The sequence below is a fragment of the Choloepus didactylus genome, chromosome 8, assembly GCF_015220235.1.
Source record: "Choloepus didactylus isolate mChoDid1 chromosome 8, mChoDid1.pri, whole genome shotgun sequence".
Lineage (NCBI taxonomy): Eukaryota > Metazoa > Chordata > Mammalia > Pilosa > Megalonychidae > Choloepus > Choloepus didactylus.
Genome location: NC_051314.1, coordinates 543,796 through 563,312, shown reverse-complemented (window position 1 = coordinate 563,312; position 19,517 = coordinate 543,796). Strand labels below are relative to the sequence as shown.

Below are 19,517 nucleotides of genomic sequence, written 5' to 3'. Positions count from 1 at the left end.
ACCTGTGTGTGCACGTGAGCATGTGTGCGCTCATGTGAGCGTGTGCATGTGTGTGCTCGTGCGCGCATGTGAGCGTGTGCATGTGTGAGCTTGTGCATGTGAGTGAGCGTGTGTGCACACACATGTGAGTTGTGCGTGTGTGTGATCATGTGTGTACACGTGTACGTGTGTGTGCGCGTGTGAGCTCTGCAGTTACCACCTATGCAGGCTCCTATCGCCATCATGGTCAGACCCTGAACAGCTCTGGGGCCGCAGTAACCCTGCACGTGGCCCTTTTGTCACCACTCACCTCCCTCCTCCCTCCCCCTTCCCCATCCCTAACCCTAATCTGTCCTCCATATCTAAAATTTTCTCATTTAAAAAAGTTATAGAAATAGAATTATACAGTATATAACCTTTGAGGTTCGCTTTTTCAGCCGGCTTAATTACTTGTAGATTCATCCAAGTTGTTGTATGCTTCAATACTTTGTGGGTTTAATTGCTGAGTAGTGTTCCACAGAGGAGGAGCAGGTCTGGGACCAGGCATGTGAGGAGGGGCCTTCCCGGGTGGCCACACCACAGAGTGGGACAGCCAGGCTGCTGAGGGAGGGACAGACAGACGGAGGGGGAGGAGCGGGCGGCTCTTCCTGCCGGAGGTGCCCCAGCGTGGGCCCCAGCCTGTGTCAGCCCGGGGTCATGGGCTTCCCAGCTCCTTTCTCGGCTTCTTTCCCCAAGTCTTCCTCTCCCCTAGACGGGAAGCTGAGCCTGGAGCAGGGCCATGGCCGGTCATGAGTCTGGTGGGAGGGCGCCCCCGGGACCTCACCCCTGGCCTCGCCATCTTGGGGGCTCCTTACACCTTCCTGTAAAGCCGCCCAACCCTCCCACAGCAAAGGGCTCCCACCCCGGGCCTCGCTGCCCACTGCCCCCTCCGTGCCGGCCAACCCCCCACCCCACCCGCGCGCCCCCAGCTAGCCTGCCGTGGGAGCCCTGAGCCCACCTGTCGGCAGCTGCTTCTGCCAGTGGCTGGGCAGGAACTGAGCACTCTCTACCTCCCAGGCAGGACCGGGCCACGGCAGGAGGGGCGGGAAGCTGTGTGTGGGGTGAGGGGTGGGAGCCGCGCTGAGGCGGGAGGTTGCCCGGCCGAGGGGCACCTTCCCCAGGGGAGCAGGGAGGCCAGCGAACTCCGCATCTCCCATGGGTGACGGGAGGGCGAGGGCTTGGTCAGGCATACTTGCACACTTGGTTCCAGAGTCAGGACAGAGAGATGAAGGAGGGGGAGAGAGAAGAACCAGGCACCACAAACCTGGTCAGGAGCTCCCCAGTGGCCAGAGCAAAGAAGGAAGCAGGCTCGGTGGAAGTCACAGGGTCTGTGAGACAATTGAGCCAAGCAGACCCCTGTCTGCTGCCCGGGAGAGAGGGGCACAGGGTGAGCGTGGTGGGGGGCGGGGTTGGGTAGGTGAAGAAACGCAGTGATCAGAGTGGGAGGCCGTGCTGCTGGTCCCGAGTCGGGACCCCACTGCTAGCTCGGAATCCCGGCACTGCCCGCACCAGCAGTGTGACCTTGGGCAGGGCCTGTCACCTCTCCTGCCTCAGTTTCTCCAGCTGAAGACCGGGGCAATAATAGTAAGTCCTTCACGACTTGTTGTGGGCTCCAGGAACAAGTCCACGGGGGGCCAGAGCCTGCCCGAGGGAGCCCCACAAGGCCGTCTCTGGGGTCTGGGAGCTTTTACTTGTTTTTTTGTCCTTACATTTCTACATCTAATAAAAGGGCCACAAGAAAAATAATTGTCCTTCCAGGGAATCAGAGCGTTTTCAGGGAGGGGGTGCTGAAGGGGTCCTGCAGGGGGCCCAGCTCCTCTGGAGGTGCAGGGGGGCCACGGCCCCTCCATACCCTGCCTGGGAGCCCCCGGCCTCACCCGCTCAGGCCGGGCCCAGGTGCAGCTCAGGAAGGGAGGGAGGGTCCCCGTGCTGGCCTGAGAGGGCGAGGCGGTGGAGGTGCAAACGGGGGAGGGATATAGGGGTGTCTGTGGGCCCTGGTTCCCCTCCCAGAGGCGGAAGGGCCCTGCCTGCAGTTTGCTTCTGGCTTCCCCTAGATCCCTGTGGCCCTGAGTTGGGGAAGGAGGGGTGGCCCTGTGTGTTCTGGATTCTCTTGGGGAGCCCTGGTCCCTCCTCCAGTTGGGGAACCCTTGGCCCAGCCTTGGCCTCGGCAGCTTGCTCCACTCACATGTCCACCTGATTATCACGATGGACACACACAGAAACTTGGCGTGCACACACATGCGGACATGAGGGGACCTGGTGTGCACACACATGAGAACACAGCAGAAACCCCACGTGCACACCCACACGTGCAGACACGTGGGAACCCGGCGTGCACACACATGGTGATGTGCTGATAGATGTGTGCATGCAAACACGGCAGGACACGGCCTGTTGCAGCCCTTGGTGGCCCCCACACACTCACACAGGGCTCCCCACTCTCGGAGACCTGGTGGTTCGGGGTTGCTGAGAGCTTCCCGGACCTGCTCCCAGGTCAGGTGGGCGATTCTGCCTCCAGGTGGGGAGGGGCGGGCAGACTGTTGCTGTTAGGTCCTGGTAGAACTCAGTCCGTGCAGTTCACATCTGTTGAGAAGACTTGATGGTTGCTGAGCACAGCAGCCATGCTTGGTGTCCTGCCACCTTGCAGCCTCTGCTGCACAGCAGTGTCCACCCTCCCCGAGCCCTTCACTGCCCCTGCAGCCGTCACCTCCCAGGACTTCCCTGGGCACATGCCGCTGCCTGTCCTGGGAGAGACCTTTCCCACAACACTGTTTTAAGCTACAAGGCTGCTGAAAACAGTAGATCAGAGAGGGGCTGGCTTTCAACAGTGGGAATTGATTAGTTTACAAGCTCACAGCCCTGAGGCCATGAAAATGTCCAATCAAGGCACCATGAGGTGGTGCTTTGTCCCTGAAGACCGGCTGCAGGCGATCCTGGCCTCCTCTGCCACATGGCCAGGCACGTGGCGCATGGCTGCTGTCGTCTGTCTCCTCCGTGTTTGCTGCTTCCAGCTTCTGGCTTATGTGGCTTCCTCTCTCTGAGCTTCTGTGTCTCTGTCTGCTTTCACCCCATTTACAAAGGGCTCCAGGAAGAGGATCCAGGACCCCCTGGGTCAGGCGTCAGCTAAAATAATGAAGTTATGTCCACACCCACAGGAATGGATTAGCACCAAGAACATGATTTTCTGGGGTCTATAAAGCCTCCAAACCATCATAAACACTGAAGTATATTTAACTTTTTAAATGTCCTTCCATTGTTTCTGCTTAATAGGGTTGCAATTTAATCTTCCTCAGTTCCTGGAGGCTATGGCTTGTCCTTGCTCTGGTTGCTCATCATGGTGCTTGGCCTTCAGGTGATTGTGTTCCTGAGGAAGAAGGACGAGTTCATCCCACTGGTGCTGCGGCACCTTGGCACCTCGGCCGTGATGGACCTGCTGCTGCGCCTGGTCGGCTGCGTGGAGCCAGCCCGTCTCCGGCAGGAGGTCCTGCACGTGAGTGCCCTGGGCCTCTGCACTTTTGGAGCCCCCTTCCAGAGTGTTTGCAGCCTTGTTGGGCTGCCCCTGCCCCTGCAGATTCCCTGAGGGAAGGACCCGTCTTGGTATTCACTGAATGAGTTCAGACGGCATGTGTCTTCCTTTTCTGGTCTCACCTGGGGTTCTTGTCAGGGGTTTGCAGATGGGGCTGGGGCTGGGGTCTGCACCCTTTTCGTTGTGCTGCCTCAGTCTGTCCAGAAGCAGAGAGCAGGGCAGCTCCCTCCAGCCCTGACGCCAACTCAGCCTCATGCCGTGAAGATGCAGATGGTGCTCCAGGGTCCCTTCTCCCCCACTGCCCACCTCTCACCCAGCAGCACCCGGACTTAGAGCAGGATTCAGGAATGGCTCTAGGCCTAGACAAATGTCTTTGAGGAAAACACTTGTTGGATATCATTCCGTGAAAAGAAAAGTCATAGAAAAGAAATGGGCAGAGCTGTATGCTGTTTACTCTAGAGTGTTCGGATGTGTCAGTCAGGTACAACGTGAGGGTCTCCTTCAGAAGAGGAAGATTCTCCAGGCCGTCAGTGCTGGACACACTCTTGGTGACTGTGGTCTGGCAGAACCTGGATCCCTCTTGCCCTTTCCCCAGCCCCTGGACTCAGGTGACAGCAGCATCCCTGGGGTGGAGCAGCCTCGCATCACGAGTCGACAGGAACTGCACTCTCGCTACGCACACCAAACCCTGTGCCAGGCGTTTTGCCCACGTTGTTTCGTCTGTAGGGGTGGTGTTTCAGTGAGGAGCTCACACAGGGCAGTGTGGCTCATGTGGTGGAGCCGGGTCTGACCCAGCGTCCCCTGGGGCCTCTAGCCCTCGGCCACACCAGGGCCACATCACCCCTTCAACTTTAGAGCTCACGGGCGCGTCATGCTCCTCCTGGTCCTGGGAAAGCCCCAGAGGCTGCAGAGAGCAAAGGCTTGTCTGAGCCTCCACTTCCGTCAGGGCCACCCAGGGTGGGGCTTGGGTGGATCTGGGACCCCAACTCCTTCTGGCTTGTTTGCACCCCAGTCTCCTGAAACATGTCCTGAAGACAGTCTTACTTGTGCTAAAGAGTGTCTGTGCCGCTACAACATGTTGATGGTGACTCCCACCATTTATAAGCTTTAGGGCGCGCCCAGAATTTAATTACTGCCTCTTTCTGGGTTGGACAGATGCAAATGCTACACATTGGTGGCCTGTTCAGAAAACAGGGCTGCCAGGACTGTATCAGTCAGGATCTTCCTGTTACGGCGTGGTAAGAAATAACCCCCAGATCCTAGTGCTTGTAACAGCACAGGTTGTTTCTCCCTCCTGAGTGGGTCCCGGGCCTAAATCTGGAGCCCAAGGGGATGGAGAGGCCCCTCTCAGGCAGGACTCGGGGCCATGGCTAGGAAAGAAAGGCTGAGAAGGGGGGTCTCAGGTTGGCTCTCAAGGCTCTGCCCATGTTTTCTTGGCCAAAATAATTTACTTGGCTACAGCTGACTTCTCGGGACAGGACATACATTCCTTCCATGTGCCCAGAATTGGGCTGGGGGCTGTTAGCAGAAGACGAGTTTTCAGTTCCGAGTAGAGACGCTCAGCTGCTGCCCTGGCTGCTGGAAGAGCCGGCTCGACGGGAGCGGCGCCTTGGCTGTTTGATGACGTCAGGTCACACTAATGACAAGAGGCTCTACATGTCTGATGGAGATGGGGTTTCCACGCACAAGGTTCCTTTCTAAGATTCTCTGAGGGTTTTGTCTGGTTGGTAATTTTGTGAACTCTCCACCTGGAATTAAGCTCAGGCCTAGAGGCAGGGGTCAGGAAACAGTCTCTTTGCACAGGACCCAGAAAAGGGCCGGATGATAAATATTCCAGGCTTTGTGGGCCCAGCGGCTGGAGAGAACATCAGTGAGTGGCCACGGCTATGTTCCAATAATTCTTTATTTACTAAAGCTGTCAGCTGGCCAGATCTGACCCTCCAGGCTGTTATCTGCTGACCCCTTCCTTAGTACCCATAGGGAGGTGTTTCATCTCAGGGTGAGGCATCCTAGGGATGCACTTGTGATGCTGGCTGGTAGCTGGTGTGACCCCACAGGGTGTTTTGTAAGCTCTTACTGAGCTCCCCAAGGTATGGGCAGGGTCACCTGCTGGAGGTTGTGTTGGTTGGTGGGTTTTTTATGTTCCCCTGGAGGAGCATCCCCTCTGGTTTTGCTTATAGAATCTTGTGGGAAAGGCCAAGGGGTGTGCAGATGCGGGTGACAAAGCTGGAAGAGGCCCAGGGACAGGGTGGGACATCCAGTGCCTCTGCACCTGTCCATGGAGGGGTCCCCATCTGGAGCCTTCAAGCCACGTGTCTTGAAGTAGATGCAGGAGGGACAAGGATTAGGGTGTGTTGAGGAGGCCCCAGAACCCCGGGCAAGCTTGACCTCTGCAGCCTCTGGGTCAGAGGGGCGGGAAGCTTTAGGCACAGCCACATCCCAGAACCCCCACGGTGCCTGGGAGGGGGATGGGTAGTAACAGGCAAGCAGAGACCCAGCAGACTCCACTGGTGACAGGAGGAGGCCAGACTTCAGAGAAGCAGAGTTAGAAGACAGGAAACGTGACAGCACCTCCCAGCAGAGAGGCCTCCTTTGGCCTCTCCCCTCCCCACCTCCTCAGGGGCTGCGTGGCAGGGACCAGGGAGAGGGTCTGCTCCCATGACAAGGGGAGTCGGAGATGTCGGTGGTCTGCTCTTGCCAAAGAGCAAAACGAGAGCACCCCACAGGCAGCGCCGGAGCAGAGCAGAGGAACACGACCTTGGCGAGGATTTGCTGCCACTGGATAGAAGTCGTTCTTGTCCGTCTTGGATTAGTAGATCCAGAGTTTGCAAATAGGAAGTCTAAAATAAAAGGAGAAAATTTCCTAGCATTTTTGCCAAAAGGATTTGGTAAATGTGGCATAATTCCCACAGTCACATACGCCCCAGTGCAGACTGGGTTTGCGTGCTTGCCTTCTTACCTGACAGGAGAGCCCTTTAGTATGTTTTCCTCCCGTAGATCCCTGGAAGATCTAATCTATAGACAAGCCACTTTTACTGAGTAATCATAAATTTGCTTTCATAGTTCTGTTAATCAGAGATGTAACCATCAGTCACAGCTTTTGGTTAACCAGAAGATAATTGATTTTATTAAGCTCAAGTGTTATAATTCCTGTCCAAGTGAAGAGACTGATGTTTGGTTGCCTCTGCAAGTACGTTGTGGCACAGGGCCTCTGTCTGCAGCTGGGGCATCAAAAGGGGCGAGATCCTCCACGCTGGAGGTGTGGTGGGCTGGCTGCACCAGGAGACAAGGGTCCTGCTGCCCTGCGCTGTGCACCCCTCCCATGTAGGCGCCAAGGTGGGGTCGAGGAGAAGAGGAAGAGGACAGTGGTTCTCGCACTCTGAGGGCTGTGGTGCGGGAGGGACCGAAGATTCCTCCACTCGGCCTTCGGGGCCTGAGGCTCACCCATGGAGCTGTGGGGTGCGGCTTCTGATGTGGGCACACGTGTGAGCACTCACCACAGGGCTCCAGGCCTTATAGGCAGGTCCAGGCAGACACGCGGACATGTGCGTGGAGTCCCTGTATCCAGGGAGGCTGGGAGGTGGCTCCCCGTCGCACCACAGGACTTCATGCCCTTCGGTTGAACGTGAGCAGGGTGGGGGAAAGCAGCAGATCCTTCCTCCGATGTCTGATACAAGGCTGTGTTTCTCCTTCCAGTGGCTTAATGAAGAAATGATAGTTCAGAGGCTCGTGGAGCTGATCCACCCAGGGCAGGAGGAAGATGTGAGTATGATGCTACAGCCCCATGTTCCTTTGCGGCTGTCGGAGGGCGTGAGGCGGGGGCACACCACACCTCCCTTCAGGCCAGGACTGCGCCAATTCTTGTCTTCGTTAATTGAGGACTGACTTCTAGGCTGTTTTTAATGGAAAATTAGTACATATGTGTTATATAGAAGCAATTCAGACGGTATTGTTACCTATAGCTGAGCCACAAATCACCCCCAAACTCGGCCGGTGGCTTACAACAGCAGGCGTTGCTTATCTTAAAGCCTGTGTGCTTGGGGCCGGGCACAGGTTGCAGGCATCCCGGGCTCGGCTCCCACAGCAGCCTCTCCACGGGGTAGCTGGCTTCCCCCTGAGTGGGAGAGGGAGGGAGTAGAGGGCAAGGAAGGCAGGTGCCGGGCCCTTCTGTAACCAGATCTTGGAAGTGACGTCCCGTCACTTTGCCCCCTTCTTTTTGTTGGAAGTGATTCGCTAGGCTCAGCCCGCACTCCAGGAGGTGTGGGTCATCGGGCGTAGGGAGTAAGAAACAGAGCCTCTGCTCCCAGCAGTAAGATTGTGGGGTTGAGCCTTGTAGACCTTTTCTCTGCATTACAAATACCCTCTCACACATGTGTGCACACACATGTAGGCACACTGTCTGCTCAGGACTTGCTCTGACACCTGCACTGCTCTCTGCTGCAACGGTTTCATGTCAGTCCTTGCATTTTCTCCCTGGGCCAGGCCTGTTCACCACGGGGTCCCCTTATGCGTTTGTGGTAAGCACAGAGTGTCCTGAAGTAGCCCGTGCTGCCCCTCGGTGAGGCCTCACAGTGGCGCACGGCCAGCCCAGTTGCTTTTATTTTTCCCTGAAAACGGTCATGCAAGCATTTCCTTTAGCTTGGTGCCCTGCTTGGCATGTGCATCGCATGCTGTGATGTGGAAAGGGGCAGAGTGGTGTTTCTTCACTCAGCTGCCGTTCCCCATGGCCATCCCTTTGCAGGACAGGCCTGTGCCTGTAGGGGCTGTGGTCCCCAGCTGTCTCCGGGTGCCCCTGGGGGGTTCGCATTTTCCTAGGAAACTTGGGTCCTTTATTTTATCTTTAGTGACTTCCTTCTTTTCATTAGCTCAAATAATGTCATTCTGAATACTAGTAGCTATTTTTATTAAATTTAAAATATAGTGTCAACACAGTCTCATATATAGTATGTCTCAAAACATGGATCAGCGGTGCAGAGCAATATCTGCACAACATTTCTGAACATTTTGAATTCTTGGGGATTGCTAGATACAGCTAAAAATTCTAACTAGATCTTCATTTGACAATGGAAAGGGCAAAAACAGATGTCTTTCATGGACAAGGTCTGCAGCCTCTGCAGAAAACTGGGTTAGAGGGTCTGGAACGTCCTTCAGAGGACTGAGCGGCATCACTGGCACCTCCACTTGCCCAGTCACTTGAGAGAGCCTCTAGCAGCCGCTTCCACTTGTGTTTCTCATCAGCACTGTGGGGACGTGTGTTTTTCTTTTGTGTTTCAGAGGCAGTCCAATGCAGCTCAGGCTCTGTGTGACCTCGTCAGGCTGGGCAGAGACCAGGGCAGCCAGCTGCAGGAGGCCTCAGAGCCCGACCCCCTCCTCGCGGTTCTGGAATCGTGAGTGCTGCCTCTGATGCCTGGGGGTCCACGCTGACCCCTCTGCATCCTGCTGAGCACTGGAGTTGGTGGGCTCCGCTGCTGACCCACATTTTGATGGGTCGGCTTTGCGGTCCAAGGGAGGAGGTCTCCTGTGGGTCAGTGGCTCCATCTCCAGAGCAGAGCTCCTCCTGGTCCCAAGGGTGTCATGAAGGGAGGGAAGACCGCCTAAGTGAGCGCGCAGTCAGGGAGCACTTCCCCAGCACTGACCTTGCGGGTCTCCGGCAGGCAGGACTGTGTGGAGCAGCTTCTGAAGAACATGTTTGACGGAGACCAGACCGAGAGCTGCCTTGTCAGCGGGACGCAGGTCTTACTGACCTTGTTGGAAACGCGGCGGGCTGGGTGAGCCTCTTGCTTCCATGAGGGAGAAATGTTTCATGAAATCTGATGCACACGTGTTCAAGTGCACATGTACAGACATGCATGCATACACGTGCATTCACACGCACACACGTGTTTACATGCACACAGACATGCATACACACGTTCACATGCACATGCAGACATGCATGCACACATGCATTCACACATACACGCAAGGTGTGCATGCACACACATGCATTCATACTCACACGTGCATGCACACACGTGTTTACACGCACACAGACATGCATACACATGTTCACATGCACATGCAGACATGCATGCGCACACATGCGTTCACATGCACACTTAAGACATACACGCACACAGTGCGTTCACACGCACAAGCAGACGTGCATACATACATGCATTCACATGCACGTGCACAGATGGGCATGCACACATGTATTCACATGCTTATGTACAGACGTGCATGCACATGTATGCATTAAGTACCGTCTGCTGGTTATTGCATTCTGTGTCTCAAGGCTCTGGCCAGCACACTTTCTCGCACATTAAGTATTTACTTGAACACCTACTGTAAGACAAACACAGTTGAGACTTGGCAGACAGAGAACTAAGGCATGGCCCCTGACTGATTGCTCCCTGCCTGGCATAGGGGTGTGTTTACATATGATGTGGTATTTAGTGCGGGGATAAGAGAAAGGCATGGACACTGGGCCAGTGGGCAGGAGCTGGTCAGCAAGGAGACTTTCCTGGGAAGATGCCACTTAAGTGGATGCAGGGGAAGGTGGTGAGGGGGTCCCAGAAGTTAGGAAGTGTGCACGATCTTGGTGGGTGTGCCCAGCATGCAGCGGGCCTGGGCAGAGGTGCTTGTAGGTGGGCGTTGTTGGGCGGGGTGCTGGGGTGAAGAGCATGGACGGTGAGGGAGTTGTGTCCCCTGAGGGACCCCTGTGCTGTGCTGGGGGAGCCCCCCACTGGGCTGTGCTCCCCTGGCAGGTGTCAGGACAGAGGCGGTGAGTAGACCAAGCCAGCCACCCTGGAGGACAGGAGGGTCTTTGGTACTTAATATGTATCTATTAGTTTTTTGCCCAAAAGTAGAATTACCAAGTTATGATCACTTCCTCTAGTTAGGCAACCAGAATGCTGATTTTTTCTTTCTTTATAAGCCCACTAGAATTATCCAAAACTTCCCTAAATGCCTCTTTCCATCACATCAATCACCAAAAAATGTGTGGAGTCTGTGAGTAGTTTCACTCTGAAGGATTCATTTTGGGAAGAGAAAAATAGCTCCTTTTGGGAGAAGGCACGGGGTTGAAAGCTTGTGAAGTCCAGTGACACCCCTGGGTCCAGTGACACCCCTGGGTCAACGTCTGCTCTCGTCTCCACAGGGCAGAGGGCTTGCTGGACACCTTTTCTCAGGGATTTGAACAGTCACACCCCGTGCACAGCAGCATACTGCACGGCATCGTGCCACGACTGAAGGACTTCCACCAGCTTCTGCTCAGCCCACCAAAGGTAAATCCCACTGAACAAGTGTGTAGAGCCTTGCGAGAGAAGCAGAGAACCATCACTCAGCCAGGGCACGGCAGGGTGTGGCTCAGGGAGAGAGTGCTCCTGCCCACTGCTGTTCTTGGACCTACTTCTGAGCTACCTGGGTAGGTGCCAACCTCAGGTGCCCAGGCCCAGCCCAGATCTGCTGAATGCCAGTGTCTGTCTCTATCGGTGAGGCTTGTGAAGCTGGCTGTTTACAGGCTCTCCAGGTGATTCTTTTGCTTTCTGAACTAGGGGATCATTGCAGGGTGTGAGTTCATAGGCAAGAGCAGCCACTGTGGGCCTGGCCTTTGAGTTGGGGGCACCCTGCCAGGGACCACTCTGCCCTGGGGGCGGGCTGATGGGGTCCAGGGAGACCCTCTGCCCAGCTCCACACTCGCTGGTGCGTGGTGCTGTGAGGAGGGAGCAGTGCGGTAAGGCTTGCATCCTCACCCCTCAGAGTCACCCAGATCCAGGCTCTCCCCACCCGATTCTTCTCCTTAGCACCCACGTGCTCTCCCATGGTGCATAGTTCATCTACTCATGTGTCGTGATCCCTACCATGAAGCAGCTTCAGAAGGCAGGTTTCCATCCAGGTGTCACCTCGAGCAGTGTCTGGCACTGAGCAGGCATCCGGCAGCTGGGAAAGGGGTGGGGAGTATCTGCGTGTGGGTCACAGAGGCAGCTGGAGACTGGATCCCCAGGAGTCCATGTCCAGGCTTTGCGAGCAGGGCCCAGGCCCTGCAGCTGCCCTCAGCCTGGGGACCCTGCCCCAGCAGGGACACATCTCAGGCACCGAGGGATATCCCTTGGGCCTGGCCAAGGACCCTGCTCACACCCCCTCACTGAGGCCCTGAGTCCCGCTCGCCTCAGCAGGCGCGCCTCGCAACACCCACACAGTGGGAGGCAAGGACCCCGCAAGCAGAGGGGTTTGCAGTGCGGTCGCTTCCTGTGTCTATAGAAACAAGCGATCTTGACGACCATCGGCATGCTGGAGGAGCCCCTGGGTAATGCCCGTCTCCATGGTGCCCGCCTTGTGGCCGCCCTGCTGCACACCAACACCCCCAGCATCAACCAGGAGCTCTGCCGGCTCAACACCATGGATCTGCTGCTGGTGAGAGGCACCCCACATCAGCCAGGGAGGGAGGGACAGCCTCGGCCATGGAGCTCTGGGAACTGAGGCAGAGGGGATGGGGTCCCATGGCCCATTTCCTTCTCATATTTCAGTCTACAAGATAGAACTTAAATTGGAGCTGTTGACTATTAATGCCCTATAAGACCAGCCCCTACCTTCCACAGTGGAAAGTCCCCAGCAGTTCCAATTCACAGCCAGAGGAGTGCCCTCCACTCGCAGATGCCGCCATTGCCGGCAAGTGCTTTGGTGTCTGGGGGAGGTGGGCGGGCCCACACCTGAGCCCACGGCGCCTCCTGGCCCCCGTGCTGTTCCCTGCCTCTCCTCTCTGGCCTCTGCTCACAGGATCTGCTCCCAGAACCACAAGCCTCCGAACCGGGAGAGCCCCGGCCCTCTCAGAGGCCCCTCCACGGCACTGCTCTGTCTGTAAAATCCCAAGATAGGTGGAGGGCAGCTGTGGGTGGTGATAGAGAAACTGCTTTCTTTTTCCTTACCCCTAAAGAATTAGCTTTCAATAAAAGATTTCTGGTCATGGAAACGTAACACAAGCTTGCTGGAGGAAATCCCGACGCCCAGCCCAGAGTGACGGCAGTGTGTTCGTGAGAGCCCAAGAGAGAGTGCTTCAGGGAGCACAGGGTTGTACTTCAGGGCACTTGTGGGCAATCACATATTTGAATCAGTCCCTCATGTAAGGTACTTAGGTCTCTTTCTCATTTTTCATCATCAAACAGAGCAGCAAACACAGTAATCTCCAGGACACAGCCCACAAGTCTTTGTCTGTAAAAAGCTTCCCCAATTAAACTTCCCTATTAAAGGCAGAGATTGGCAGATTGGATGAAAAAGTCTGTTTACAAGAGACTTGGCTTAAATACAAAGACACAAAGAGTTTGAAAGTAAAAGGCTGGAAAAGCTATTCCATGCAAACAGTAATCAGAAGAGAGCCAGAGGGGCTATATTATTATCAGACAAAATATACATTGTCAAAAAAAGATTACAGGAGACAAAGATGGATGTTATCTGTTATTGAAAGTTGCAATCCAGCAAGATGATATAATGACTATAAACATAAATGTACCTCACAACAGAGCCCCAAAGTTTATAAAGCAAAAACTGACAGAATTGAAGGGAGAAATAGATAGTTCTACAATAATAATTGGAGATTTCAACTCACCACCGTAAATAATTGATGGAACCTCTACACAGAAGATCAGTAAGGAAATAGAGGGCTTGAACAACACTACTGACCAGTTAAACCTAACGGATGTACATAGGACACTCTGTCCAGCAGCAGAACATACATTCTTCTCAAATGCACCTAGGGGAAAACCCAAGATGGTGGCTAGGAGAGACAGGGCAAAAAAAACACCTCGTGAAAAATACTAGGTAAAAGCCAGAGAGTGACCCAGAACACCAGTTCCAGCGATGCACCAGCTGGACAAGTTCTGCTAAATCCACAGGGACTGTGCACTTGGTGAAACCGGGAGTCTGTGTTCTGAAATGAGTGAGTAAGCCGTTGAATATCTGGCAGCCACGGTGCGGTATGGAGAAACCGAGGGTTGGCGTTTGGAGGTGGACTAGTTCTGTTTTAAAAAAAACTCAAAAGCAGCTGCAGATGTGGCAGCGAAAACTGCACAGTGAAACATGGCAGGAACAGGCTGTGCGAGCGCCTCATTATCTGTGTGGAAGATTAGCCTTTCACACACCCGCTGCTAATTGTCTCGGAGTGAGGAAGGCAGAAGTTAGCCAAAAGGGGAAAAAAGCCACGCCCCTTGCAGCCATCTTCCCAGAGGGCTGGGAACGCTCCTGCCCAGCACCGGGGCCACAGCCCAGAGCTGCGCCAAGAAACCCAGTGTGACGGGGTGTGTTTCCAGTGGCACACACACACGCCACAGTATCAGGTGTGGACAGTAGCCTTTCACGTACCCACAGCTAATTGTCCTGGAGCTGGGAAGGTGGGGCTGTGCGAAAAGGGGGAAATTGGCACGCCCCATCAGCCATCCTTACAGCAGGCTGGGAACGCACCTACACGGCCCGGCGGCCCAGAACTTCCCTTGAGGAATGGCGTGCACTTGTGACATAGCACAGCCTTCCCTCAGCAGAGGCCCTAGAAGGGCACAGCTTGGAAGACGGACCCACTCAGAAATCCCAGGGACCATACGCCAATACCAAGGACTTGTGGGTTAGCGGCAGAGACAATCTGTGGAGAGACTGAAATGAAGGTTTAGACTCTTGCGACAGCCTTAAATCTCCAGGAACACCTGGGAGGTTTGATTATTAAAACTGCCCTCCCTCCCTCCCTAACCGCTCAGACACATGCCCCACATTCAGGGCGGACAGCACCAAAAACTCACCCAAACTTGGTGCACCAATTGGACCCCACAAGATTCAGACCCCCACACACCACAAAGACCAAGTTGGGGAGAACTGACTTGAGGGGAATAGGTGACTCATGGACGCCATCTGCTGGTTAGTTAGAGAAAGTGTACACCACCAAGCTGTAGGTCTGACAAATTAGAGAGAAGACTTTGAATTAGCATACATATCCTAAAAGAATCCAATCAAGGAAAGCAAATGCCAAGAGGCCAAAAACAACAGAAAATTTTAAAGCATATGAAAAAAACAGATGATATGGATAATCCAAACCCAAACACCCAAATGAGAAGATCAGAGGAGACACAGTACCTGGAGCAATTAATCGAAGAATTAAAGACAAACAATGAGAGCATGGCACAGGATATAAAGGACTTGAAGAAGACCCTAGAAGAGAAATTGCAAGAGTAAATAAAAAAACAGATGATCTTATGGAAATAAAAGAAACTGGCAACCAAATTAAAAAGATTCTGGATACTCATAGTACAAGACTAGTGGAAGCTGAACAACGAATCAGCGACCTTGAGGACCACAGAATGGAAAATGAAAGAACAAAAGAAAGAATGGGGAAAAGAATCAAAAAAATCAAAATGAATCTCAGGGATATGATAGATAAAATAAAACATCCAAATATAAGACTCATTGGTATCCCAGAAGGGGAAGAGAAGGGTAAAGGTCTAGAAAGTGTATTCAAAGAAATTGTTGGGGAAAACGTCCCAAACCCTTCTACACGATATAAATACAAAAAGCATAAATGCCCGGTGAACTCCAAATAGACCCACTCCAAGACATATTCTGTTCAGACTGTCAAATACTGAAGAGAAGGAGCAAATTCTGAAAGCAGCAAGAGAAAAGCAATTCACCACATACAAAGGAAACAATATAAGACTAAGTAGTGACTACTCAGCTGCCACCATGGAGGCGAGAAGGCAGTGGTATGACATATTTAAAATTCTGAGAGAGAAAAATTTCCAACCAAGAATACTTTATCCAGCAAAGCTCTCCTTCAAATTTGAGGGAGAGCTTAAATTTTTCACAGACAAACAAATGCTGAGAGATTTTGCTAATAAAAGTCCTGCCCTACTTCAGATACTAAAGGGAGCTCTATCGACAGAGAAACAAAGAAAGGAGAAAGAGATATGGAGAAAGGTTCAGTACTAAAGAGATTCAATATTGGTTCAATAAAGGACATTAAGAAAGAGTGGGGAAAAATATATCTGACAAACATAAACCAAAGGATAGGATGGCTGATTCAAGAAATGCCTTCACAGTAGTAACATTGAATGTAAATGGATTAACTCCCCACTTAAAAGATATAGATTGGCAGAATGGATCAAAAAATATGAACCATCCATATGTTGCATACAAGAGACTCATTTTAGACACAGGGACACAAAGAAATTGAAAGTGAAAGGATGGAAAAAATATTTCCTGCAAGCTACAGAAAAAGAAAGCAGGAGTAGCAATATTAATCTCAGATAAAATAGACTTTAAATGCAAAGATGTTAGGAGAGACAAAGAAGGCCACTACATACTAATAAAAGGGGCAATTCAACAAGAAGAAATAACAATCATAAATGTTTATGCTCCCAATCATGGTGCCACAAAATACATGAGTCAAACACTGGCAAAACTAAAGGATGCAGTGGATGTTTCCACAATAATTGTGGGAGACTTCAGCACATCACTCTCTCCTATAGATAGATCAACCAGACAGAAGACCAGTAAGGAAACTGAAAACCTAAACAATCTGATAAATGAATTTGATTTAACAGACATGTATAGAACATTACATCCCAAATCACCAGGATACACATTCTTCTCTAGTGATCACGGAACTTTCTCCAGAATAGACCATATGCTAGGACATAAAACAAGCCTCAGTAAATTTAAAAAATTGAAATTATTCAAGGCACATTCTCTGACCACAATGGAATACAATTAGAAGTCCATAACCATCAGAGACTTAGAAAATTCACCAACACCTGGAGGTTAACACACTCCTAAAATAAATGGTTTATAATGTAGAATGTAGGGGAACTAGCGAAAGAGAGCAATTAATGAAGGGGGAACGATAACCCAGTAAGAACAGATAAGCTATCATTCGTAAATTTAATGTTCTGGAAATGCCCAGGAATGACTATGGTTTGTTAATTTCTGATGAGTGTGTGTTCTAGTTTGCTAATGCTGTCGGGATGCAAAACACCAGAGATGGATTGGTTTTTATAAAAGGGGGTTTATTTGGTTACACAGTTTCAGTCTTAAGGCCATAAAGTGTCCAAGGTAACACATCAGCATTCAGGTACCTTCACTGGAGGATGGCCGATTGCATCCGGAAAACATCTGTTAGCTGGGAAGGCACGTGGCTGGCGTCTGCTCCGAAGTTCTGGTTTCAAAATGGCTTTCTCCCAGGACATTCCTCTCTAGGCTGCAGTTCCTCAGAAATGTCACTCTTAGTTGCGCTTGGGATATTTGTCCTCTCTCAGCTTCTCCGGAGCAAGAGTCTGCTTTCAACAGCCATCTTCAAACTGTCTCTCATCTACAGCTCTTGTGCTTTCTTCAAAGTGTCCCTCTTGGCTGTAGCTCCTCTTCAAAATCTCACTCTCAGCTGCACTGAGTTCCTTCTGTTTGTCAGCACGTTTATATGGCTCCACTGATCAAGGCCCACCCTGAATGGGTGGGGCCATGCCTCCATGGAAATATCTCATCAGATTCATCACCCACAGCTGGGTGGGGCGCATTTCCATGCAAACAACCTAATCCAAACATTCCAACTTAATCCCCACTGATGTGTCTGCCCCACAAGATTGCATCAAAGAATATGGCTTTTTCTGGGGGACATAATACATTCAAACCAGCACAGTATGGTAGGAACAAGTTCACAGAAATATTGCTATATTAGGTTATTTTCTTGGGGTAGAGTAGGAGCATGTTGGTAGTAAAGTAGTTATTTCAGGTTAGTTGTCTTTTTCTTACTCCCTTGTTATGGTTTGTTTGAAATGTTTTTTTTATTGTATATCTTTAAAAAAATTTTTTTTTGATATAGTTAATTTTTAAAAAAAAGAATTAAGAGTTAATGACAAGCAGTGCAATATATGATACTGGAGTGAATCTAAGAAAGGAGGAGAAAAGCTCAAAGGGGGGCATAAGGAAAACTTGGAATATAGAATTTAAGCTTTATATCCATATTAATTTTCTTGAATTAACTGCAGTTAATGACATAAGTGAATATCCTTGTTCTTAGGAAATGAACATGGAAGTGCTATGAGTTCAAGGAGTGTGATGTGTGCAGCCTGCTCTCAAATGTTCAGAAGGTGATAAATGGGTAGACAGATAATTGATAGATAATAGATATAGCTGAAAGAAAGAGAGGGGAGGGAGGGAGGGAGGGTGGCAGAGAGAGAGGCAGGCAGGCAGGAAGGAAGGAAGGAAGGAAAGAGAAAGGTTCTGCAAAGGTAGCAAAACGGAAAATTAGTAGATATGGATATCTGGGGGTGGGGGGGTGCTGGAGTTCTCTGTATGGGGTTTGTTTTGTATTTGCAACTGTCCTATATGTTTGAAATTATTTCAAAATAAAAATTTAAAAAAAAAGTGCACCTGGATCATTTCTAGGATAGACCATGCCTTAGGCCACAAATCAAATCTTAATAAATTTTAAAATATTGAAATCATGCAAAGTAACCTCTCAGACCATAATGGAATAAAGCTAGATACACCTAGCAGAGGAGAAGTCAAAAATCCTCAGGTGTGTGGAAATTAAACAACACATTATTAAACAGCCAGTAGGCCAAAGAAGAAATCACAAGGAAAATTAGGAAATATTTTGAGACAAATGAAAACAAAAACACAATATACCAAAATGTATGGGGTACAGCAAAGGCAGTGTTCAGGGAAGTTTATAGCTTGAAATGCTCTTATTAAAAAAGAAGGAAGATCACAAATCAATAACCTAACTTCACATCTAAAGAAACTAGAACAAGAAGAGCAAACTAAATCCAAAGTTAGTGGAAGGAAAGAGTAAAGATTAGAAAAGAGAAATAGAGAAAAGAAAAACAATAGACAGACTCAACAAAACCAAACATTGGTTTTTGAAAAGATCAATAAAATTGACAAACCTTTAGTCAGACTGATAGAAAGAACACAAATGATAAAAATCAGTAATTGAAAGTGGGGACATTACTGACCTTACAAAAATAAAAAGGATTATAGGATGGTGCTACACACAATTATATGCCAACAACTTAGAAAATGAAGATGAAATGGACAAACTTTTAGAAACATACAAATTACCTAATCTGACTGTGCTGGTTTGAATACATTCCCCAGAAAAGCCATGTTCTTTTAATCCACTCTTGTAAGTGCAGATCTGTGATGGGTGGGACCTTTTGATTAGGTTGTTTCCATGTAGATATGAACCCACCCATTCAGGGTGGGTCTTAATCCCCTTGCTGGAGTCCTTTATGAGAGGATAGAAGACAGAGGGAACTCAGAGAGCTCAGAGAAGCTAAGAGGGAAGTGTGCAGAGACATTTGGAGTCAGCAGTTGAAGCCAGAACCAGGAAAGACGGCCCACCATGAGCCTTCCCACGTGACAGAGGAACCCCGGATGCCAGCAGCCTTTCCTCAGAGAAGGCGTCCACTTGTTGATGCCTTAATTTGGGCATTTTCCTGGCCTTACTGTTACTCGTAACTTAATAAATCCCCACTGTTAAAAGCCAACCCATTTCTGGCATATTGCATTCTGGCAGCTTTAGCAAAGAAAAACACTGTCTCAAGAAGAAAGAAAATCTCAACAGACCTGTAACAAGTAAAGAAATTAAATCAGTAATCAAAATCTTCCAACAAAGCAAAGTCCAGAACAAATGGTTTTTGTTTTAGTTTCCTGGCTGTGAAAATAAATACCATGCAATGGGTTGGCTTAAACAACAGGAATTTTTTGGTTCACTGTTTTGAGGCTAGGAGAAGTCCAAAGTCAAGCCATCATCAAAGCAGTGCTTTCTCTAGTAGACTGTGGCCTTCTGGGGCTGGCTGCCAGTGATCCCGAGTCCTTGGCATGTCTGTCACACAGCAGTGCACTTGGCGGTCTTGTGTTGCTTCTCTGGGTTCTGTTGCCTTCCAGCTACTTCCTGCTCCTTGTCCTTCCTCTGTCTGAATGTCATTCTTTTAAAAAGGGCTCCAGCAATAGGAGA

At 50.8% G+C, this 19,517-nt stretch overlaps 1 protein-coding gene across 1 annotated transcript in view; it reads left to right on the top strand.

The window, feature by feature from the left end:
- Positions 1-19,517, top strand: part of PPP6R2 (protein phosphatase 6 regulatory subunit 2) — a 141,596-nt gene that overhangs the window by 102,245 nt on the left and 19,834 nt on the right. The window contains 6 exon segments of the mRNA XM_037847771.1: positions 3,371-3,508; positions 7,241-7,306; positions 8,819-8,931; positions 9,199-9,312; positions 10,686-10,812; positions 11,789-11,941. Of these exon segments, the coding sequence (XP_037703699.1) occupies positions 3,371-3,508; positions 7,241-7,306; positions 8,819-8,931; positions 9,199-9,312; positions 10,686-10,812; positions 11,789-11,941 (711 nt within the window).